This window comes from Branchiostoma belcheri, unplaced genomic scaffold (genome assembly GCF_001625305.1).
Source record: "Branchiostoma belcheri isolate BF01 breed outbred unplaced genomic scaffold, Haploidv18h27 scaffold11, whole genome shotgun sequence".
Lineage (NCBI taxonomy): Eukaryota > Metazoa > Chordata > Leptocardii > Amphioxiformes > Branchiostomatidae > Branchiostoma > Branchiostoma belcheri.
In genome coordinates this window covers 3866182-3883013 of record NW_017802491.1, presented here as the reverse complement: position 1 = coordinate 3883013, position 16832 = coordinate 3866182, and the positions used below count along the sequence as shown (strand labels likewise).

Below are 16832 nucleotides of genomic sequence, written 5' to 3'. Positions count from 1 at the left end.
TAACATATAGATATTCAGGAACAGTAACGCTAGCGATGATTGGTCCAAATAGCCTGCCTGACATCGCCACCGGCACTGGCTTTCAGCTGCGTCCCTCGGTCTAATAAGCATTTGTAAACCTATTCTGCTATTGAAATAGATTAGATTTGTCAATTTCATATCACTCAATGTGTAACATAATAATGAAATGTAATACATTCCTCCATATCTTGCGCTCCGCAATTCTTCGGCGGGTACAAATGGGCCAATCAGAGCACACGTTACAACCGCATCATTAGTAGCACGCGCATCCTAATACCATGTACTCACGCGAGATTTTCCGAGAGTTGACTTAAGTATTGACCTTCGACCTTTCAGCCACGTTTCTGTCAGTCCAAGTCGGGCCAGTGGAGCAGAAGTATGAGCGGAATTCCTATGTACAAAGCAGCGCCGTACTACAAATTAGACGATCTTAACAACATAGAGCTCCCAAAGTGCATGTACAAGATGAAGAATCTACACAAAGCACAAGAGGACGGCCCGAAAAGTGCCCAAAGAGGGGTATGTATTTCTGGCCAGAAACCGGCTACTCGTGTTACAGACTGTGGCCGCCTGGTACATGGGCTAGCTAAAATTATGTGATGTAAGATTTGAATCAGTGTTGAAAGAGCGCTGTAGCATAGCTGTCGTTGAAAATAGTGACTTGGCCATTTTAGTATGTAAGTTTCACAAAGATTAGACCACACTGGCTTGATTGTCAATGAGGTTTATTGGTTTGAATAAATAAATTTTGCATCCAACCCTCCCAAGTTACTACTTCAAATTATTGATTACAAATTGCATTATGCATACCATGGAGTTAGAAGATATTTCTTTTACCTCCATGTGCATACCAAATCTTTGAATAAGTAAGTCAGTCACCTTATTGTTCAATTGCAATGTAGAAATTGCTCTCTGACTGAGCTTTAGAGATAGCTGGCTACTAAGTACTATCTATTAAAAAAAAATCTATTTTATGATGAATGTAGCTTTGCTATGCAGGCTCATTGTTCATGTTAATGGTTTGGAATTTGATGCTTGCTGAAAATCCATGAAATTCATGATCATTGCATTCTGTCAATGACAATGTTCTGTTGATATTCCCTGTACCACAGCCCAAACCCAACAGAAAGCACAAGGCAGACAGTAGTGCCCCAAATAAGAAAAATATGTACGTTGCAGAGTTGACATGGACAAAGACTATGACAGTGCCCCTAATGCCAATGGTACAATATGTCATATTGGCAATACAGTATTTCTTGCAAGTTGCAAGTCACTTTAGCTTTTGCCATTGTTTCTGCATTGATATTTTCATGTTATTGTTAAGAAATAGAATTACATGTACTAGTATATTGTATTATGGTACCTTTTTGTCATGTAGCATGTTGTACATTGTGGACTGGCCTGTCAGTTTTTTAATATGGCAGATGTGCATGTGGTCTTTGTCCAACAAAAATGAAATCTTGCTCAGCATAATGTGCAGAGCTCATATTGTCAAAGTATTACAAGAAGTCAGTTTACCAATGCAATGTATTTTTAGCATTGTTAACTTAAAGAAAGCAGTTTGCCTACTGTGCAGTTTTCAATGCATTCATGCTGAAGAAAATTCATGGTGAAGGTTTGGTAAGAAAGCAAGTTGTGTATCTGTATGTACAGAATTGCTGTCAGTCATATGTGGCTACCATGCTTCTAAATGATTGAAATTGTGGTGTTGCAATTGTGACATGTTTTACAAGTAAATGTGCCATTGCAGTGCTTGCTAAATTAGATTGTTAATTATAGTGCTTACAAGTTACAGTTGTTATTAACACCTTGTTCAGCATTATTAAAAGGCAATTATACCTACCTGCATGTGTTTTGATGGCCCATTCATGTGTATAATTAGGCTAAATCCTCAGAAAGCTGCTGCTTTCAAGGGTTGATTTAGCTTAACAATGGCCACATGTTTGTATTTATTTCAGAGCTACAGTGGCAGCCAAGCACTTGAAGCCTTGGAACAGAGGCAGGAGAACATCCTGAGAGACCTGGGCGCCCTGCAGGCAGAAGTAGCAGCAATGATGGAGCACCTGCCAGCATCTGTAAAGCAGCAGGTGTCAGGAACTACCGCAGGTGCTGCATGTGGACAAGCACAAGTAAGAAATGGCAACATAGAATTTAGATAATGTACCTGTCATTTGAGAGAACCTTTTTCGTAGAGAAAACTTTGCTCACCACTTTCCTGTTAGTTGGTATGTAACGCTACATATACATTGTGTGTTTTTCATTGTGTGCTTAATGTTGTAGATTTAGCCTATGCAGTTTATGTACTTAAATTACATTCTTACAGGCATACCTGCATTTGTTTACTTAAAGCAGTTGTACTTTTAGATGTTAACAGGGTTTTGAAGTTTGATAGGGCCTCCTAATAGATTAGTGTGCAGATGACAGAAACATGTCCATGTAGTCAGTGACGTAAGAGTCAACATAATCTTCTAATGTTCCAGCTGGAGGGTCCTGTACGAGATATTGTCATCAACACCAACCCCAGCTCCCCTCCCCTGTCCCTGTTCATCCTGTATGAGCAGCTGAAGCAACAGTTCAGGTGCTTCGGTTCAGTACATGTCCACTCCTCTGTGGAGAATGTAGCCGAGGGCCTGTGTAAGTGCCTGGGCAACGGCATCAGGGCTGACCTGAGGAACAGAACAGACTTCCAACTGGCCATCACTCTCATTTGGAAAGATGGTAATAAATAAGGAAAGTTTCAAACAGTGTTCTTGCCAGCATCCATCTTTCCATCATTTCACGGACTTTGGGTACTCCTCATGGACAATAATTTTACCCAATCTGCCATCTTTGATGGACAAAAAATTGCTGTGTAAAGATATAGAAAGAGATGTTATTAGCATATAAACTAAGCTTAGTCTACAAACACGATTTGCCCCTCAAAATGCATGCAGGAAATAGCATTTCAGAGGGACAAAATTTAAGGTTGCTTGATGATGTTACATTGATGAAAACTGAGATGATGGGAAAGAATTTCAAGCTGGCTTGAACACTGGTTTCAATTTTATGATTACTGCTCGTTGGTTGGAAAATTTTAGGAAAGGAGCTCATTCTCATGTTTATATTCTTTTGTGATGAACTTACAGTCAATCATGCTGATGCAAAGGAGGGTTTTTAATATCATGTCAATTGAAAAGTCTAACATCTTTTTTTCCAGTCAAACCTTCACCACAAATGATGATGAGTGCTGCATACCAGACCCCCATCCACGGAGAGTCCAACGTGGCCAGATATCTGGGCCGGATCCTCCAGCCAAGCTACGACTCCCAAGATCCCGTCACCGCCACCGAAATCGACACCTGGGTAGACATGGCCAGCACCCAGGTCCTGATGGGTAACAACAAGGAGAGGGCAGCGTCCCTGAGGTCGTTGAACTCTCGGCTGGGGAAGCACGATTGGTTGGTTGGGAGTGGGTTAACCCTAGCTGATATTGTGATGTGGTCAGCCCTGCATCAGACAGGCCAGGCTGCGGGGGTGCCTGCTAATGTGAAAAGGTGGCTGCAGGCTTGTAATGATCAGCCAGCCTTCCAGCCTGCTCTGAAGCTTACCCAGTCATAACAGACTCTGCAAGGTTCCATGTGTTGAAAATTGGACCCACCACGTACTAGTATTTGTCTCCAATTCAAATTATTGCATGTCTGCTAACAAAGAGCTACAAGATAAAAATGGGTACAGAAATTCCCTCTGCCATAGCAGCTGAAGTATTGACAAAACAGGACTTTTACAATTGTGCATTTATTTCTTCATGGATGGAAACATCTTGGCAGAAGTTTCACAAAGCAATCATTGAACATGTAGGTAAACAAATTAAAGTAACAATACAGATGGACTGTGCCAATGGATGCTAGATTTCTACAGAGTCACTTGGTTTAAATGTTAAGACAACAATGCCGGTACTCTCCCAAAGGAAAAATGCTAGAGTCTGAAATTTGGGCTTTGGACCAAGTCTTGTGTGTAGCAAAAGCTTTAGCAGATGTATTCATTTTGGGTCCAGATATCTCAGCTACATGTACCTGTACCAGTGGTCCATTGTATTACATGTAGTAGGCAAAGAAACATGTAGTGAGCTGAGATTCAACCTTGTGCTAAATGATGTGTCTTTTTCATCAAGATATGCTTGTGTGATTCAAAGCACATAATTTTGTATTCTAAATTCTCTTCTCTGCATGTGATCGAGCACCAACACATTACAGAATCTGATGTTCTTGACATTTATATGATAAAAATGTCAGGCAGGTAATCTTGTGTGAGGTTGCATGCACCCCTAGAACAGCAACATGAGAGTGGTGACTGGTTTGTTTACTAGGGTATAAAAAGTGAATATTAAATATGATATTAGAGTTCCTAAATGACTTGTGTATTCCTTGCAACAGCTGTTGTGCATTTAGACATTATCTGAAAACAGGCACAAAACATGTAAGTAGTTACATACTGTAGTGCATTTTGGGGAACACTGAAACATGGCCGATGTACAATGTGCATTTCCCATTGTGCATGCAGCTACACACATGCATTGAAAAACTTGCAACTTTTATTGCATATTGCACCATTTATATGTACATTCATATCTATGCTGTAGAAATATGCACAACAATCAGTTTAATACACGGCATGATGAGAGCCATTTTCACCTACAATTTCAGATGAAGGCAAAACTGGTGTCTTTACTGGGCAAGGCAGTGTTTCTCTCAAGTACATGCATAAAATCTTGCAACACGTACATGTACCTCTTTTATTGCAGATTGCACCATGTGTCTAAGTAAATATCTACTGTATGCTTTACAAATATACACTTTAATACAATGGCATGATTACACACTTGACAGCCATTGTCATCAGAGATTTAATTAGCTATCAGTGCAAAACCAGTTTCTTTACTTGGCAAGTGTTTCTAGTTCATCTGCAATTGCATTTTCTTGAACTGCAGTATTCCTGAGAGCTGAAATCAAGACTGACATCGCGGCTGACTGTCCTGCCTTTCTTTGCCAACATAACAACATCTGGTACTTCATCTCATTCAAGTCTCTGCTATGTTGCACCTCAATAGCCTCAATGTCACCTTCCTCCAAACCAAGGGCACGTCCAAGGGGCCGCCATTTTGTTTTGGACAACTTTTGGGACACAATCTGTACACACTCCTTGCTGACTGGCTGATCTGAAATGACAGACATTAAACTTAGAATTAAAACTACTGATATTATAGTGATAACACACCCTTTTATCAGTTTACTACTAAAAAAGGTGTAGACAGTGTCTTAACTCAGTCCTTAAAAAAAAAAAAGACAAGACAAGCAGAGATGGCTCACTTCACCCACTTTATGACTACTTCGAAGGTAGGACACAGGCATACACAGAAAATGAGTACATAAAATCTGGATGACAACTGACATTTTGCCTTTTTTTGTTTGAGTTTCAGTCTGTGATACATATACAGTGTAGCACCCCTAGCATCAATTCAACAAATGTGCAATTTTAATATAATAACCCTTCCCAATATCACTGTGGACATGATGTTTAGCTCAGAAGCATTTGTATGTATACTACCCTACCTGTAGGAGTTGCTGGAGGGTAAACAAGGCTGACATCCACCAGTTCACGGGTTCTTGGGCAACGTAGAGACCTGACACTTCCAGGTGCTGTGTGGTGGAGGAGCTCGCCTGGTACAAGGAAACAACATTTTTTAGTATGATATCTTTTCCTACATGTAACATGTAACATAGTAAGTCGACTGAATTTCTGCCAACTTCAAACACAGTGAAGTACAGAGGACTGAATGACAGAAATCCTACCACTGAAGTATCCTGGGCTCTCTGTGTGGGTCTTGACACAGTGGGCACAGCAGATGAATGTGTCAGTATACAGACCTGTGTAAAGTACATTAAGTAAGATTTTCATGCCTTCATGTTTTATGAGTAACATATTACAATATAATAAGGCAACCCATCCCATTCCCAGCCATTGTATATACTGTATGTAATAAGGGAACATTGTAAAAACATTCTTAGGAAATGTCACTTATACATGACTACATTTATTAGCAATAAATAAATGAGAATACCTGGCCATTCCTTCAACAGAGTGTGCAGCTCACTGACAATGCTCTTGACTGTTGCCCACACTGTTGTCAGACACTCTCTTGTTCCTCTTCCAGCAACATGTAAAGTGGATGCTCCACCTTCCTCTACATGTTGCATCATGATAGCAACACTCATGTCAGCTTGACTGAAGGCATACATGCCGTTTTCCCAAGCTTGTCTGTAACTGAGATGCCTTGTTGAAAGTACGCACCATCTCTCAAACAAACCCCATGGGCTTGGCATTGCCATCTGACACACAAGTTCAATGTGTTCTTCATCTTCCTGTGGGTACATTGTCCATTGAACATCAGCGGGTTTCAACCTTCTGAGATACCATGGGAAAAGGTACATTCTGTCTGACGTAGAGTATGCCCTGGCAGGAGAGTTCTCCTCAGGCACAGGAAGCCTGTGGCAGATACCAAAGTTGAGCATCAGTGCCAACAGAAGGTCCAGCCCCTCTTTACTCTGTCCTGTGTGTTGCTTCAGTAATGATGAGACAACTTTGTGTGGAAGGATTGCCTGGTGAGTGAAGTTGTCATCGATCCTCCGTCGTTCTATTGGAGTCAGCCATGATATCTTGAAGTATTCTGCCTTCATCTCGGCGTGATCTTTCAGCAGGGCTTTGAAGATGTCAATGAGGTGTGTTGGGTTAGGGAAGACAAACCGGGGCAAGGCTTCGTAGTAAAGGACAGCTCCGGTTCTGTGAAGGTAGTTCAGAGAATTTATCAGAGAGGACTGGGTTGGGAGCCCTGCACTGCTTCCCATGAGCATACAGTCTTCCATTGTTATATACAGGGGGCAGTCTGCCTCGTTAGACTTTGCACTGAGCAACTTCTCCAGAATGGTCCAGCTGCGGGGCAGTTTTCTTCTCAGCTCTGGGAAGTTCTGGCTGTTGTGTGCCATACAGACAATCTCTTCCCTCAAGGCTTGTATGCCGGCTAGTCCTGAGGCAGAACTGACAGGAATCACGACTTGTCCGATACGGAGCTTCTGATGGGCAGTTTTCTTTGCCTTGTCCAGTCTTTCACTCAGTTCCTGAAAACTTGTTTCCATGTTGCAGGAAGTAATCATTTCAGCTGGGTGGGCCATACTGTGCTCAAGTTTGTCTATTATAACCTGCAGGGTGGCCTCTCTGTCAGCCTGGTACGTCACAATCTGATCACTGATCAAAGAAGACTTTGCTCTCACTTCCTCCGGTGACATCTTGTCAATGTGAGTCCCGACGACTCGGACCATGGCTCCGGGCACGCGTACTGCGAGCATGTCCAGCCACCTTCCAATCTCCACTTGAAAGCTGGCTTCACGGTAGGCGCTGAGATTCACCACTAGAAGGTGAAGTGCGCTGTTTGTCAGAAACAACTGGTGTGTCAAGAAATATGCCTCGTGACCTCCGAAGTCATAAATGTTAACTTTAATCTCATTACCAGTGTCCCAGGGTGTGATTTCGATGCCGTGTGTCCTGCTCAACACGTCTACTAGCTGGGACTTGTTCAGCACCAGGGCGTTCTTGAGACTTGTCTTGCCTCCACAGGTCTCGCCTACGAGTAACATCTTAAGGCAGGGGTCCACGGTGTCTTCTGCAGAGCTGAGCTGATCTTGGTAATCTGCGATGGCCTTAACACCCTGACAACACACCTCAAAGGGAGGTTGCACTAAAGGGTTGCCATATAAGCTCACTTCCACTCCACTCAGTGCTGTACCAAATCCATCCGGTAGTACCTGGAGCTGATTCATGGCAAAGTCAATAAGTCTGAGCTTCTTCAGCCTACAGACTGAGTCCGGCAGGCGTCTTATCTGGTTATCCCAGCCACGGAGCATCGTGAGGTTCTCGAGGAGTCCAATGTCTTCTGGTAGCTCAACTAACCGGTTTTCTGAGATGTGCAAGTCAACAATACTTGGGATATGGAATATTTCATTTGGCAGTTCATTCAGCTCATTTTTGTGGAGGAAGAGCACCTTTAGATTGCGAAGCTGTCCAATTCTTGGGGATACATGTCTTAGTTTGTTCTGTGAGAGATATAGATGTTCCAGTGAAGTCAGTTCACACACTACTTCAGGAAACTCTTCAAACTCATTGAAGTCCAGCCATAGATATTTCAACTTTGACAGTCTTGAAATGCCTTTGGGCAAAGTCTTCAGCTTGTTGAAGGAAAGTTTTAGAACCTCCACCTCTGTGTGCTGCAGTACTGTGTCTGGGATGTTGTACAAATCTTTCCCAGTCAAGTCTAGTTCCAGGAGATTTGTTTCCCGGTTTTGAACCAGGCGGATGTCTTCCATAGGAGGGGCCATGTTCAATTTGTTTTTTCATCTCTGAATCTTCATATAGAGTTTGTCAAGTCACTTCATATGACATGGTAATGCATGAAATATTTGATTTAGTCATGAGTGCCAGAATTTTTGTAGTTCCTCTTTTGACTTCATGGTTGAATTATGAATCACTGGAAAAAAAACATGATCAACAAGGGTATCATGAAGCTATTCAAATCAGACTTTTTACATAATTTTTCATTTCTTGAAATTGACATGAAAATTATCATAGATATAGTACTGAAGGCTTTTGACAGACAGGAAATCTGTATGGAAATAAATGAAGGAAACTGAAATGTTGAAACAACCTTTTAAAAGTTTTCTTCTGTGTTGTGACAGACATAAATGTCAGCACTGTATGACTCATGCACCGAAACCCAGGCAGTCTAGTAGCTTCAGTTACACTACACAACCTTTCATTAGTTACATGGTCAATACCATACGTCAATGCATGCCGTTAAACGTAAAGCATTCACACTCGACCTCACAGTCGACTTAATTAATTAAGTTAATTAATTACTCTATAGCCACTCGTAATCTCCTGATCGTATACAAATATACTTACAGGTCTCGTACTTGCGAAGCTATTCCTTTAGGAAGCTGCTATTGTTTAACGTCGCCCTGAGTAAATAGCGGGTAGACGCTAATAGCTGAAACCTGAGACGGGTTACTTGAAGAGCAGTTCGTTGTAACTCGGCGGCGTAGAGCTGTCTTTTAATCCTAAACACTAAACAGGACCCGTACTACCTAAAAGAACGTTAACTGGACCGAAAGTGAAACAGTAGCGATTCTGGGAATACCCACCGAAGACTGGTTTGACTTCTGTGTCGGCGGGTATTTCCGTGTGACGGGCCCCTTTAACACACACGTCATCGATGATAATAATACTGGGATAAACCAATTGTGCTTAGAGGTACTTTCCGTGACAACATCAGTACATGGAGGTTATACTATATAGTGGCCTCCTTAATCAGAACGATAGTCTAGGTTTGTTAATCTTTACTAAATCGTCAGATTAGACGCGTATCAGTTTTACTATGGAAGGGGCGTGACATTAGTGATCTTACGCATTTAGCAAATTGAGCATCATGCCCCCCTTCAAGTCAGTACTTTTGACTCGTCCACTCAGGCCCCTATGGGTCGCGTAACCCGGAAGAACCAGCAAACATGTACAAGCCTGACTAGGATCTTGCCTATACAGCTGAAAGGGACTTTCCGATATGCAACAGTAATATATGGTGCGTATGGCCTCATGAACTCGTGTGTGTGTTCTGTCCTCCCCTAAATCCCCCCATTTGCCACGGGACGGCTTACAAGTTATCTTTGAGCAGATGTGTTGGAATGGTCGATTTCTGAGGCTTGTCACCTTATCGTATGTGTCCAACTCGTATGCAGAATCAAAACAACGAATTTCGGAAATTTGTTAGCATCTTGTATATTTTAAATAAACATTATAGCATATTTATTTCAGTCCTGAACCTGTCAATGACACGCATGTTGGGGACAAGTCAACGCCAACCAGCCACAGATGAACTTTCATGCTAAGATAACAGACCCGGAAGTGTTTCAACTGACATACTCAGCTGTGTGTGAGAGGGTAATATGTACAGCTTGGGGACCTGAATAGCGACAATCGGTTCAACGTGTCATTCTGTGAGTACTTGCACGTCTTATTAAGTGAATGCTACAATCTATCACTCTTTGTAACTATATATATATATATATATAGTGTCAATATATCTTGCAAGTCAGGCTTTGTAATGTAACTTGAAGGGCGTTTATATCAACGTCCTTGGGGTAACCGAATGCAAATAGAGCAGTCGGACCAGAGCACCGAAGACTGAACATTTTGAATTCGGAATCCTTAGCTTTCAGACACCATCAACATACGAAGACTGTGACTGACATCATGATAGAACTAAGAGGAGTCCGCCCAAAGGACGTGGTAGCTGGCCTGGCGGTGCCGGTACTTGTGTACATGCTCCTGGCAGTCTTCAAGTTTCTGTGGGAATTCTGGCAGTTCAAGCTTGTGGGACTACAGTTTCCCTCGCCACCCTTCCACTGGTTGTACGGCAATTTGCATCTGGTAGGTTTTCAGCGTGCGTGGCATACCATGGATACATTGCTACATATATGTATAAATTACCGCACGGGATAGGTTAACACCTTGAGTGGCGTTACTAACACTGATGTATTTTATTGCATTTTATTTATGCCCCATTGGGGCTAAATGCAATATGTTAGCTACAGGAAACTATGCTATGTTTTATATATCTCTATGATTTACACGTCTCTTCTTGAAATGTGTAGAATTTGCAGTTTGTCCATTGCGTAATTAATTGATAACATTATATATGAGAACATGTGATCCTTTTAGCTTTGTTAAACGTACATATTTCTGTTCTAACTAAATGTCATTGTGTCATTTATCTAAGACTACGTTAATTGTAATGTATATTTTATACAGGATTCATACGTGTTAACATCTCTATATTCTAATGGTGTATTATCGTTTAACAGTAGTATCATACTAGTATGATATAACATATTGACTACCGGCTGCTTTTGTTTACGTTCAAATGTTTGTCCCAAAGATGTTTCAAACGTTACTCCACAGACTGAGGGGTACTTCGGTGAGAAGTTTCTGGCCACCACCCGTGAGGTTGTAGCGCGGCACCCGCGCGCTCATGCCTTCTGGTTAACTCCGCTGATGGTCGGCGTGCAGCTATCCCACCCGGAAACCATCAGGCAGCTTCTCAGGGTTTCAAGTAGGTGTTTTTTTTATCGTGAAGACACAAGAAAGAAATGCTGTATTCTCCTCTGCGTTTTCTAAAACATAGACGTAAGGAGGGCTCGCAGTATATAGAGTAAACAAATGGAATGTTCGATTCCTCGATTCATTTTTTTTTCTGAATGACGTATTGGCGGAGTCAAGATTTTATTCCTTGGGCTTAGATCATGATATGGTTTTAGTTCTCATTAAAGATTAAATACGAAGCCTTTTATGTATGTGGTCATCTCTTTTATCATAATCTCTTCATTTCGCTAAACCGGGACGGGAGGCGATACCAACATTCATCCATCTTTAGTCTTTGACATTTGTACGTCAATAGAAAAAAATTATAAAGAAGTATATATGCAACCCCATTGTAACATAGGATCTCGTTTTCTTTATTTCCGCTTGTCAGCTAAGAAGTCTGAAGAGTATGAGCACTTCCGACCATGGCTAGGTAAGATATCCGGGATTCGTATCTTCATGTTACATGTATCATAAACTTTCAAATCTTGATCCATCATATGCATGGCATGGATGATGGATGTATAGAATGTGTTAAAGGAAGTGTCAGGATATTTGGACGACTAAAACGCACCCACCATATCCATATATTTAATATTCTAAGGGTAAAAATATAACGTGTCCCCGTCCCTGGATATGATTTGTTTATGGTTGTCACACTGGTGTAGCTATTCTGTCATTAGGAACATGTTGTCCATGTCTATAGTCTATTATGATATGTAAAATGTCATCAGTAGCTGAAGAAAGATGGTGGGTGCCGTCTAGCTGAAAGCTTCTATGATTTTACCTCAGTAAGTCGTGTGTATCAGTTTAAATCCTTGTTGTTCCGTTATGCGGTAAGGTAACGGTCTGCTTCTGAGTGACGGTAACGTGTGGAAGTCGCGCCGCCGACTCATCACCCCCGCCTTCCACTTCGACGCCCTCAAACAGTACGTCAGCGTCTACAACAAGGAAGCTGAACAGCTGATCGTAAGTGTAGAATCGTTCATCCTTTCGACTTCTCTTCATGGGCCACTATTTCTATTTAATGAGCCTCTAGTTATATAATGTTAAATTTGACATCCTTTTATATATCTAGGAAAAACTTTCGGAGTTCGCCGAAAATGGGGACTGTTTCGAGATGTTTCAACATGCTAGCCTCTGTACGTTGGAAATCATCCTTCAGTGCGCTTTCTCTACAGAGGGGATGTCTGAGCAGTGAGTACTCGTGTACACGTAGTCCTCGATAACTTATTTGTCTTTACAATGAAACATGTACAGCCTACATTAACAGGCACATAGCATCATTAGGCATCGAAATTGGGTGACAAACATTTTGTTTGTTTATGTTAATTTTCTTGTAGTGTAACCTCTGCTTCACTAAAAAAAAAGATAAAATAAACTTGCGTCGAACTTGATGATATCAAACATTAAAAGGAATGCAGTGAGTGCGCAGTGTTAGATAAAATTTCTATGTGCCTTACCAGAACCAAGAGTGGCTATGTGTCAGCTATTCATGGCTTCGGACAGTTACAAGCTGGACTGGATTTGTAAGTAATTCTCCGTTTGTCATGAAATACATTACTCTGGTATTTCATAATCATATCATAATCGATCCCTAAACCCAATGCTTATTCAAATATCGATTTTTAATTTACAACGTTGATAATATGTTTATTGTCGTTCTATTTTTACAGCAACCCGATCTATTCGTTTTTCCCGTCCATCTATAACCTCTCTCCGGACGGACGGAAGTTCAGGCGTCTGTGTGACTTTACCCACCGCACGGCGGACGACATCATCAAGACAAGAAGACAACAATTAGTACGTCTTGTGCACGCGTCACATCTGAGTAAACAGCCTGTTTTCCACATCCATGTTCCCTTATCATTACTATGCACAAAAGCCTAGTACAAATAATTGTCTTAAGCAATCAACCCTGTTAGAAATACAAATGTAAGATATATAAAGAAACAATAAGAAGTGACAGATATACGATACACAACAAAGTGTCCAGGTCTTGATTCCAACTTAAGCCCGTCACACATTCAGAGCCTTCCGACCAATGTTGGCAGCAGTTTTACCCACCTTTCCATGCGGATCGAATCGAATTTAAGTCAATTTTTAGTCAGATTTCACTGTCAACCACACTCCGATATTCTGCGCAGCCGATCAGTAGCTCACCTGGCCGAATACCAATAATCGGCCAAGCCGGCCTCGCTCCCTACCTATCGCCTACTCCTAACTATGATAGGGAGTGAGTTCGGCCAGTGTCCGGGAGGACATATTCGGCTATGGCAGGGGCTTTATGGTTAAAATGCAGGTGTCAGTAGCAGGCGCATGTATGGCAAGACAATATTAAACCACAACAAAACTCCCTTCATTCCGTGCAGGGCAGCCATGGGGAGACAACTGGGCAGAAGAAAACGCTGAACTTTCTCGACATTCTGCTGAAGGCTCGGGACGAGGACGGCAGAGGTCTGACGGATGTGGAAATCAGACAGGAAGTCAACATTTTCCTGTTTGCTGGTGAATTAAATTGCTTTTTTTTAATCAAAATGTAAAACGACCACGCGCAAAGATTTTTGAATGTTTATGATATTCAGAAAAAGGAGTCATAGCTTGTCTTATGGCTTTTTCTCGTCAGGACACGACACGACTGCGAGTGCCCTGTCCTGGACCCTGTACTCCCTGGCCCAACATCCACATCACCAGGACAAGGTGCGGGAAGAAGTCAACGGTCTACTGGCTGACAAGGAGGATGTCACCATTCAATGGTAAGATGCATCCCCAGACAAATTCTGCATTTCATGTTTTGCTTAAAATTAGCATTTTCTTCACCCCACTCAGGTGAAAATAGCTTCGATTAGGACGTCAGTCGGATAGATCGTTAAATGGATGTCCTATCTTTGGGGAGAGCCACACCTCACGCACGTTAGAGAACCCATCGCACTTACATTTATCTAAAAAATATATCTAAAAGAGTAGGGGTTCAACCTTTACTGGCCTGAATTAAGCTTTAGAGTTCTACCATTACATCATAGGGACGACCTCTCCAGGTTTCCGTACCTGACCATGTGTCTGAAGGAAGCCATGCGCCTACACAGTCCAGTTGCGCGCATCTCCCGAGCTACCAAGGAGAACTGTGTCATAGAGGGCGTCAACATTCCCAAAGACACGTACATGGGGATCGACATATACGGACTGAACCACAACCCTGCCGTCTGGGGGCCTGATCACATGGTGAGGCAAAGTGGTTGAATTAAAGAACTAAAAGGTTCACTTTAATGTATTTTTCACGTTATGTGACCAATGACGCTATGTTAAATTAAAAGAACTAAAAAGTTCACTTTTAATGTACTTTTCACGTTACGTGATCGACCATTTGATTGATCTTTTTATTGATCTCTTTATTGATCAATACAGGAGTTTGATCCGAGTCGTTTTCACCCTGACCGATTGAAGGACATGGACTCTCACGCTTTCATCCCCTTCTCTGCAGGGCAAAGGTTCTTCAATATGATTCTTTAACATATCAACATTGCAGACATACGTAAACATTTTCTCAAAAGTAGCCTTAATGCCGCTGATATTTACAAATTAAAATACAGATTAACACATAAATACGCATAAATTATGCGCCGCAGACAGGATAAGTACCATCTTTCCTGTGCCAGATTCTACAGTCTGGTAATGAAGTCTGATAGAATGGTTTGGAAAAAAGTACTGTAGTCTTTCTGTTTTTGCTGGGGGTGGGGGGGGTAGGGTGATGGTACGTACGTGTGGTTGTTTCTACGTAATATCAAGTTGACAGTCAGTGTGTCTTCACTTTAGATTAGCCTGACATTTTTGTTGCCTTAACCAGGAACTGCATTGGTCAAAACTTCGCAATGAATGAAGAGAAGGTGCTGCTCGCAAGGCTGATTCACAAGTGAGTGAAACTTGTAACGTTAATCTTATATAACAAGTAGTTGAGCGAGATATCATCCGGACAATCAAGTATCCAAAGAAAAAACTAGCTATATTTGTCGTGTTTCATCACGTTAGTACGTTACTGAATGAAGAGACTTGTTACGCAAGCAATCTAAGTGTACAATGTATTATTCAGCCGACGTTTTGGTGACCTGTCACCTACCCAGGGTAAAACAAAAGTGAGCCAGTCCGAATTGCCCTAAGGAAGGTGACAGGCGGTCACTGAAACGTCGGCTGAATACTGAAATACTTGGATTTGTCACACTTTTTTTACATTAAACGCACTTGCGCTACAATTCCAAATTCCTCTGCTTAGCTTCGATATACATAATGTATGTAAATGGCCATAGGGATTGGCATTCTTTTTGTAAACATCTTTTTGTAGAATGTATGCATGTATATCTCTCATACGGATATATATGACATGTATCGAATCATACATGTAGCGTTATATCTGTCTCCACAGGTTTGTATTTGAAGTTGACCCAAGCCGCCCTGTTGTGAAGGAGATGGGGATACTGATGATGGCCAGGGGCGGGATGTGGATGAAAGTAACACCGGTGTAGTCATTTTACCGGGTCAGCTTTACTATGTGACATCACTCTTGAATTTGAACATGCAACTTATTACAATGTCAGCGTGGACTGCCACTGTTTAATCTCTACTGAATGCAATTGCGCCAGCTGACCGATATTTAGAGGTTTAGACATTCATTATTTAAAACCATCAGGGTATGGTTTCGTCGGTTACTAACTACATGAAGTATGTCCCATGACACTCAGCTCTCAGTGTTTTGTTTCTGGTTATATTGACGCTTGGTTTTTGTATGAGTCATACGGAATAAAAAGGATTTCAAAGGTCGACACAGTTGGTTTGCTTTCTTGACACGTCACATGAGTCAAACTTCAAAGTTCACAGATCGCAACGTGAAGCAAAAAACTAATGAAATTCACTAGGGGATGTTTTTATGTCAGCTGGGAACATCTCTGACGATGCTCATTTGGAACATGAATATTCAGTTGTGGAGCTCAGTTACTTACCCGGAAATGACGACATTTTAGGGCCCTATTATCTATTATGGATAGCCGGTCCTCTTCATAATCAGTACACTTCATTAACCACGATTAAACAATAAATGAGCGGTCAAATGAACAGCATTTTCTTTAAAAACCATAACGGACGGTGGATTATCATATTTACCAAGTCACTTCAGGCGATTAACCTTTAGACATAGTAATACCTAAACTTTCGTAACCACCTACTAGTAGGGCACGGCGAGTAAGGGACTTCCCCTTGGCCAGTCGCCCTAACCAAGGACATTATACACTAACTTTGTTGATTGGTCAGTATCTTACCTTTCGTCGGCAACCAACCAATCACGGCACAACTCTCATTGCACGTATACGTAACTCCGAACGCGCTCAGAAGGGTAAACGACGGACCATGAGAAGTCGAGAAAAGACTACGCACCACGGGCAAGGCCAGGGTTATAAACGGCGAATATCTCCAGCATAAGTCGAAGTGGACTTTCAAAACTTGGCGAGCGGTGTTCTCCAAGCACTCGGAGGGTAAAGGCTTGGATTTCTAGACTCAGAAACAGAGGCGTCAACGCCGATGATCAGATTGTGGGCTCTTGTTGT

The 16832-nt window shown here is 41.8% G+C and overlaps 3 protein-coding genes across 4 annotated transcripts; 2 read left to right on the top strand and 1 right to left on the bottom strand.

The window, feature by feature from the left end:
- The first annotated feature begins 315 nt into the window (after nucleotides 1–315).
- LOC109485324 (aminoacyl tRNA synthase complex-interacting multifunctional protein 2-like) lies at nucleotides 316–4409 on the top strand. Its single transcript, XM_019788877.1, has 4 exons — nucleotides 316–540; nucleotides 1980–2150; nucleotides 2502–2739; nucleotides 3218–4409. The coding sequence occupies exons 1-4, from the start codon at nucleotides 400–402 to the stop codon at nucleotides 3616–3618; spliced, it is 951 nt and encodes a 316-aa protein (XP_019644436.1). The 5' UTR covers nucleotides 316–399; the 3' UTR covers nucleotides 3619–4409.
- A 300-nt stretch (nucleotides 4410–4709) lies between these two features.
- LOC109484764 (malignant fibrous histiocytoma-amplified sequence 1 homolog) lies at nucleotides 4710–9283 on the bottom strand. 2 transcript variants are annotated; one of them, XM_019788136.1, is made up of 5 exons: nucleotides 9010–9283; nucleotides 6119–8575; nucleotides 5850–5924; nucleotides 5610–5717; nucleotides 4710–5215 (listed from the first exon to the last, which is right to left on the bottom strand). In XM_019788136.1, exons 2-5 carry the CDS (start codon nucleotides 8424–8426, stop codon nucleotides 4935–4937), a joined length of 2772 nt encoding a protein of 923 aa, XP_019643695.1. In that variant the 5' UTR covers nucleotides 8427–8575; nucleotides 9010–9283; the 3' UTR covers nucleotides 4710–4934. The 2 variants fall into 2 exon arrangements, with proteins under 2 accessions (XP_019643695.1, XP_019643698.1); XM_019788139.1 differs by having other exon boundaries at nucleotides 9021–9283.
- Nucleotides 9284–9592: 309 nt separating this feature from the next.
- LOC109486016 (cytochrome P450 4F4-like) lies at nucleotides 9593–15959 on the top strand. Its single transcript, XM_019789713.1, has 15 exons — nucleotides 9593–9682; nucleotides 9916–10097; nucleotides 10313–10530; nucleotides 11062–11212; nucleotides 11633–11674; nucleotides 12083–12210; nucleotides 12320–12438; nucleotides 12708–12770; nucleotides 12918–13053; nucleotides 13629–13749; nucleotides 13868–13997; nucleotides 14265–14463; nucleotides 14647–14729; nucleotides 15086–15151; nucleotides 15659–15959. The coding sequence occupies exons 3-15, from the start codon at nucleotides 10354–10356 to the stop codon at nucleotides 15756–15758; spliced, it is 1515 nt and encodes a 504-aa protein (XP_019645272.1). The 5' UTR covers nucleotides 9593–9682; nucleotides 9916–10097; nucleotides 10313–10353; the 3' UTR covers nucleotides 15759–15959.
- Nucleotides 15960–16832: the final 873 nt, after the last annotated feature.

Coding starts and splice junctions, on each gene's coding strand:
- LOC109485324 (XM_019788877.1), top strand. CDS start 400: ATGAGCGGAATTCCTATGTACAAAGCAGCGCCGTACTACAAATTAGAC. Junction 2,151..2,501: donor CTGCATGTGGACAAGCACAA/GTAAGAAATGGC, acceptor CTAATGTTCCAG/CTGGAGGGTCCTGTACGAGA. Junction 2,740..3,217: donor CACTCTCATTTGGAAAGATG/GTAATAAATAAG, acceptor CTTTTTTTCCAG/TCAAACCTTCACCACAAATG.
- LOC109484764 (XM_019788136.1), bottom strand. CDS start 8,426: ATGGCCCCTCCTATGGAAGACATCCGCCTGGTTCAAAACCGGGAAACA. Junction 5,925..6,118: donor TCTGTTGAAGGAATGGCCAG/GTATTCTCATTT, acceptor TACTTTACACAG/GTCTGTATACTGACACATTC. Junction 5,216..5,609: donor CCCTCCAGCAACTCCTACAG/GTAGGGTAGTAT, acceptor CTGTCATTTCAG/ATCAGCCAGTCAGCAAGGAG.
- LOC109486016 (XM_019789713.1), top strand. CDS start 10,354: ATGATAGAACTAAGAGGAGTCCGCCCAAAGGACGTGGTAGCTGGCCTG. Junction 11,213..11,632: donor GCAGCTTCTCAGGGTTTCAA/GTAGGTGTTTTT, acceptor TCCGCTTGTCAG/CTAAGAAGTCTGAAGAGTAT. Junction 12,439..12,707: donor ACAGAGGGGATGTCTGAGCA/GTGAGTACTCGT, acceptor GTGCCTTACCAG/AACCAAGAGTGGCTATGTGT.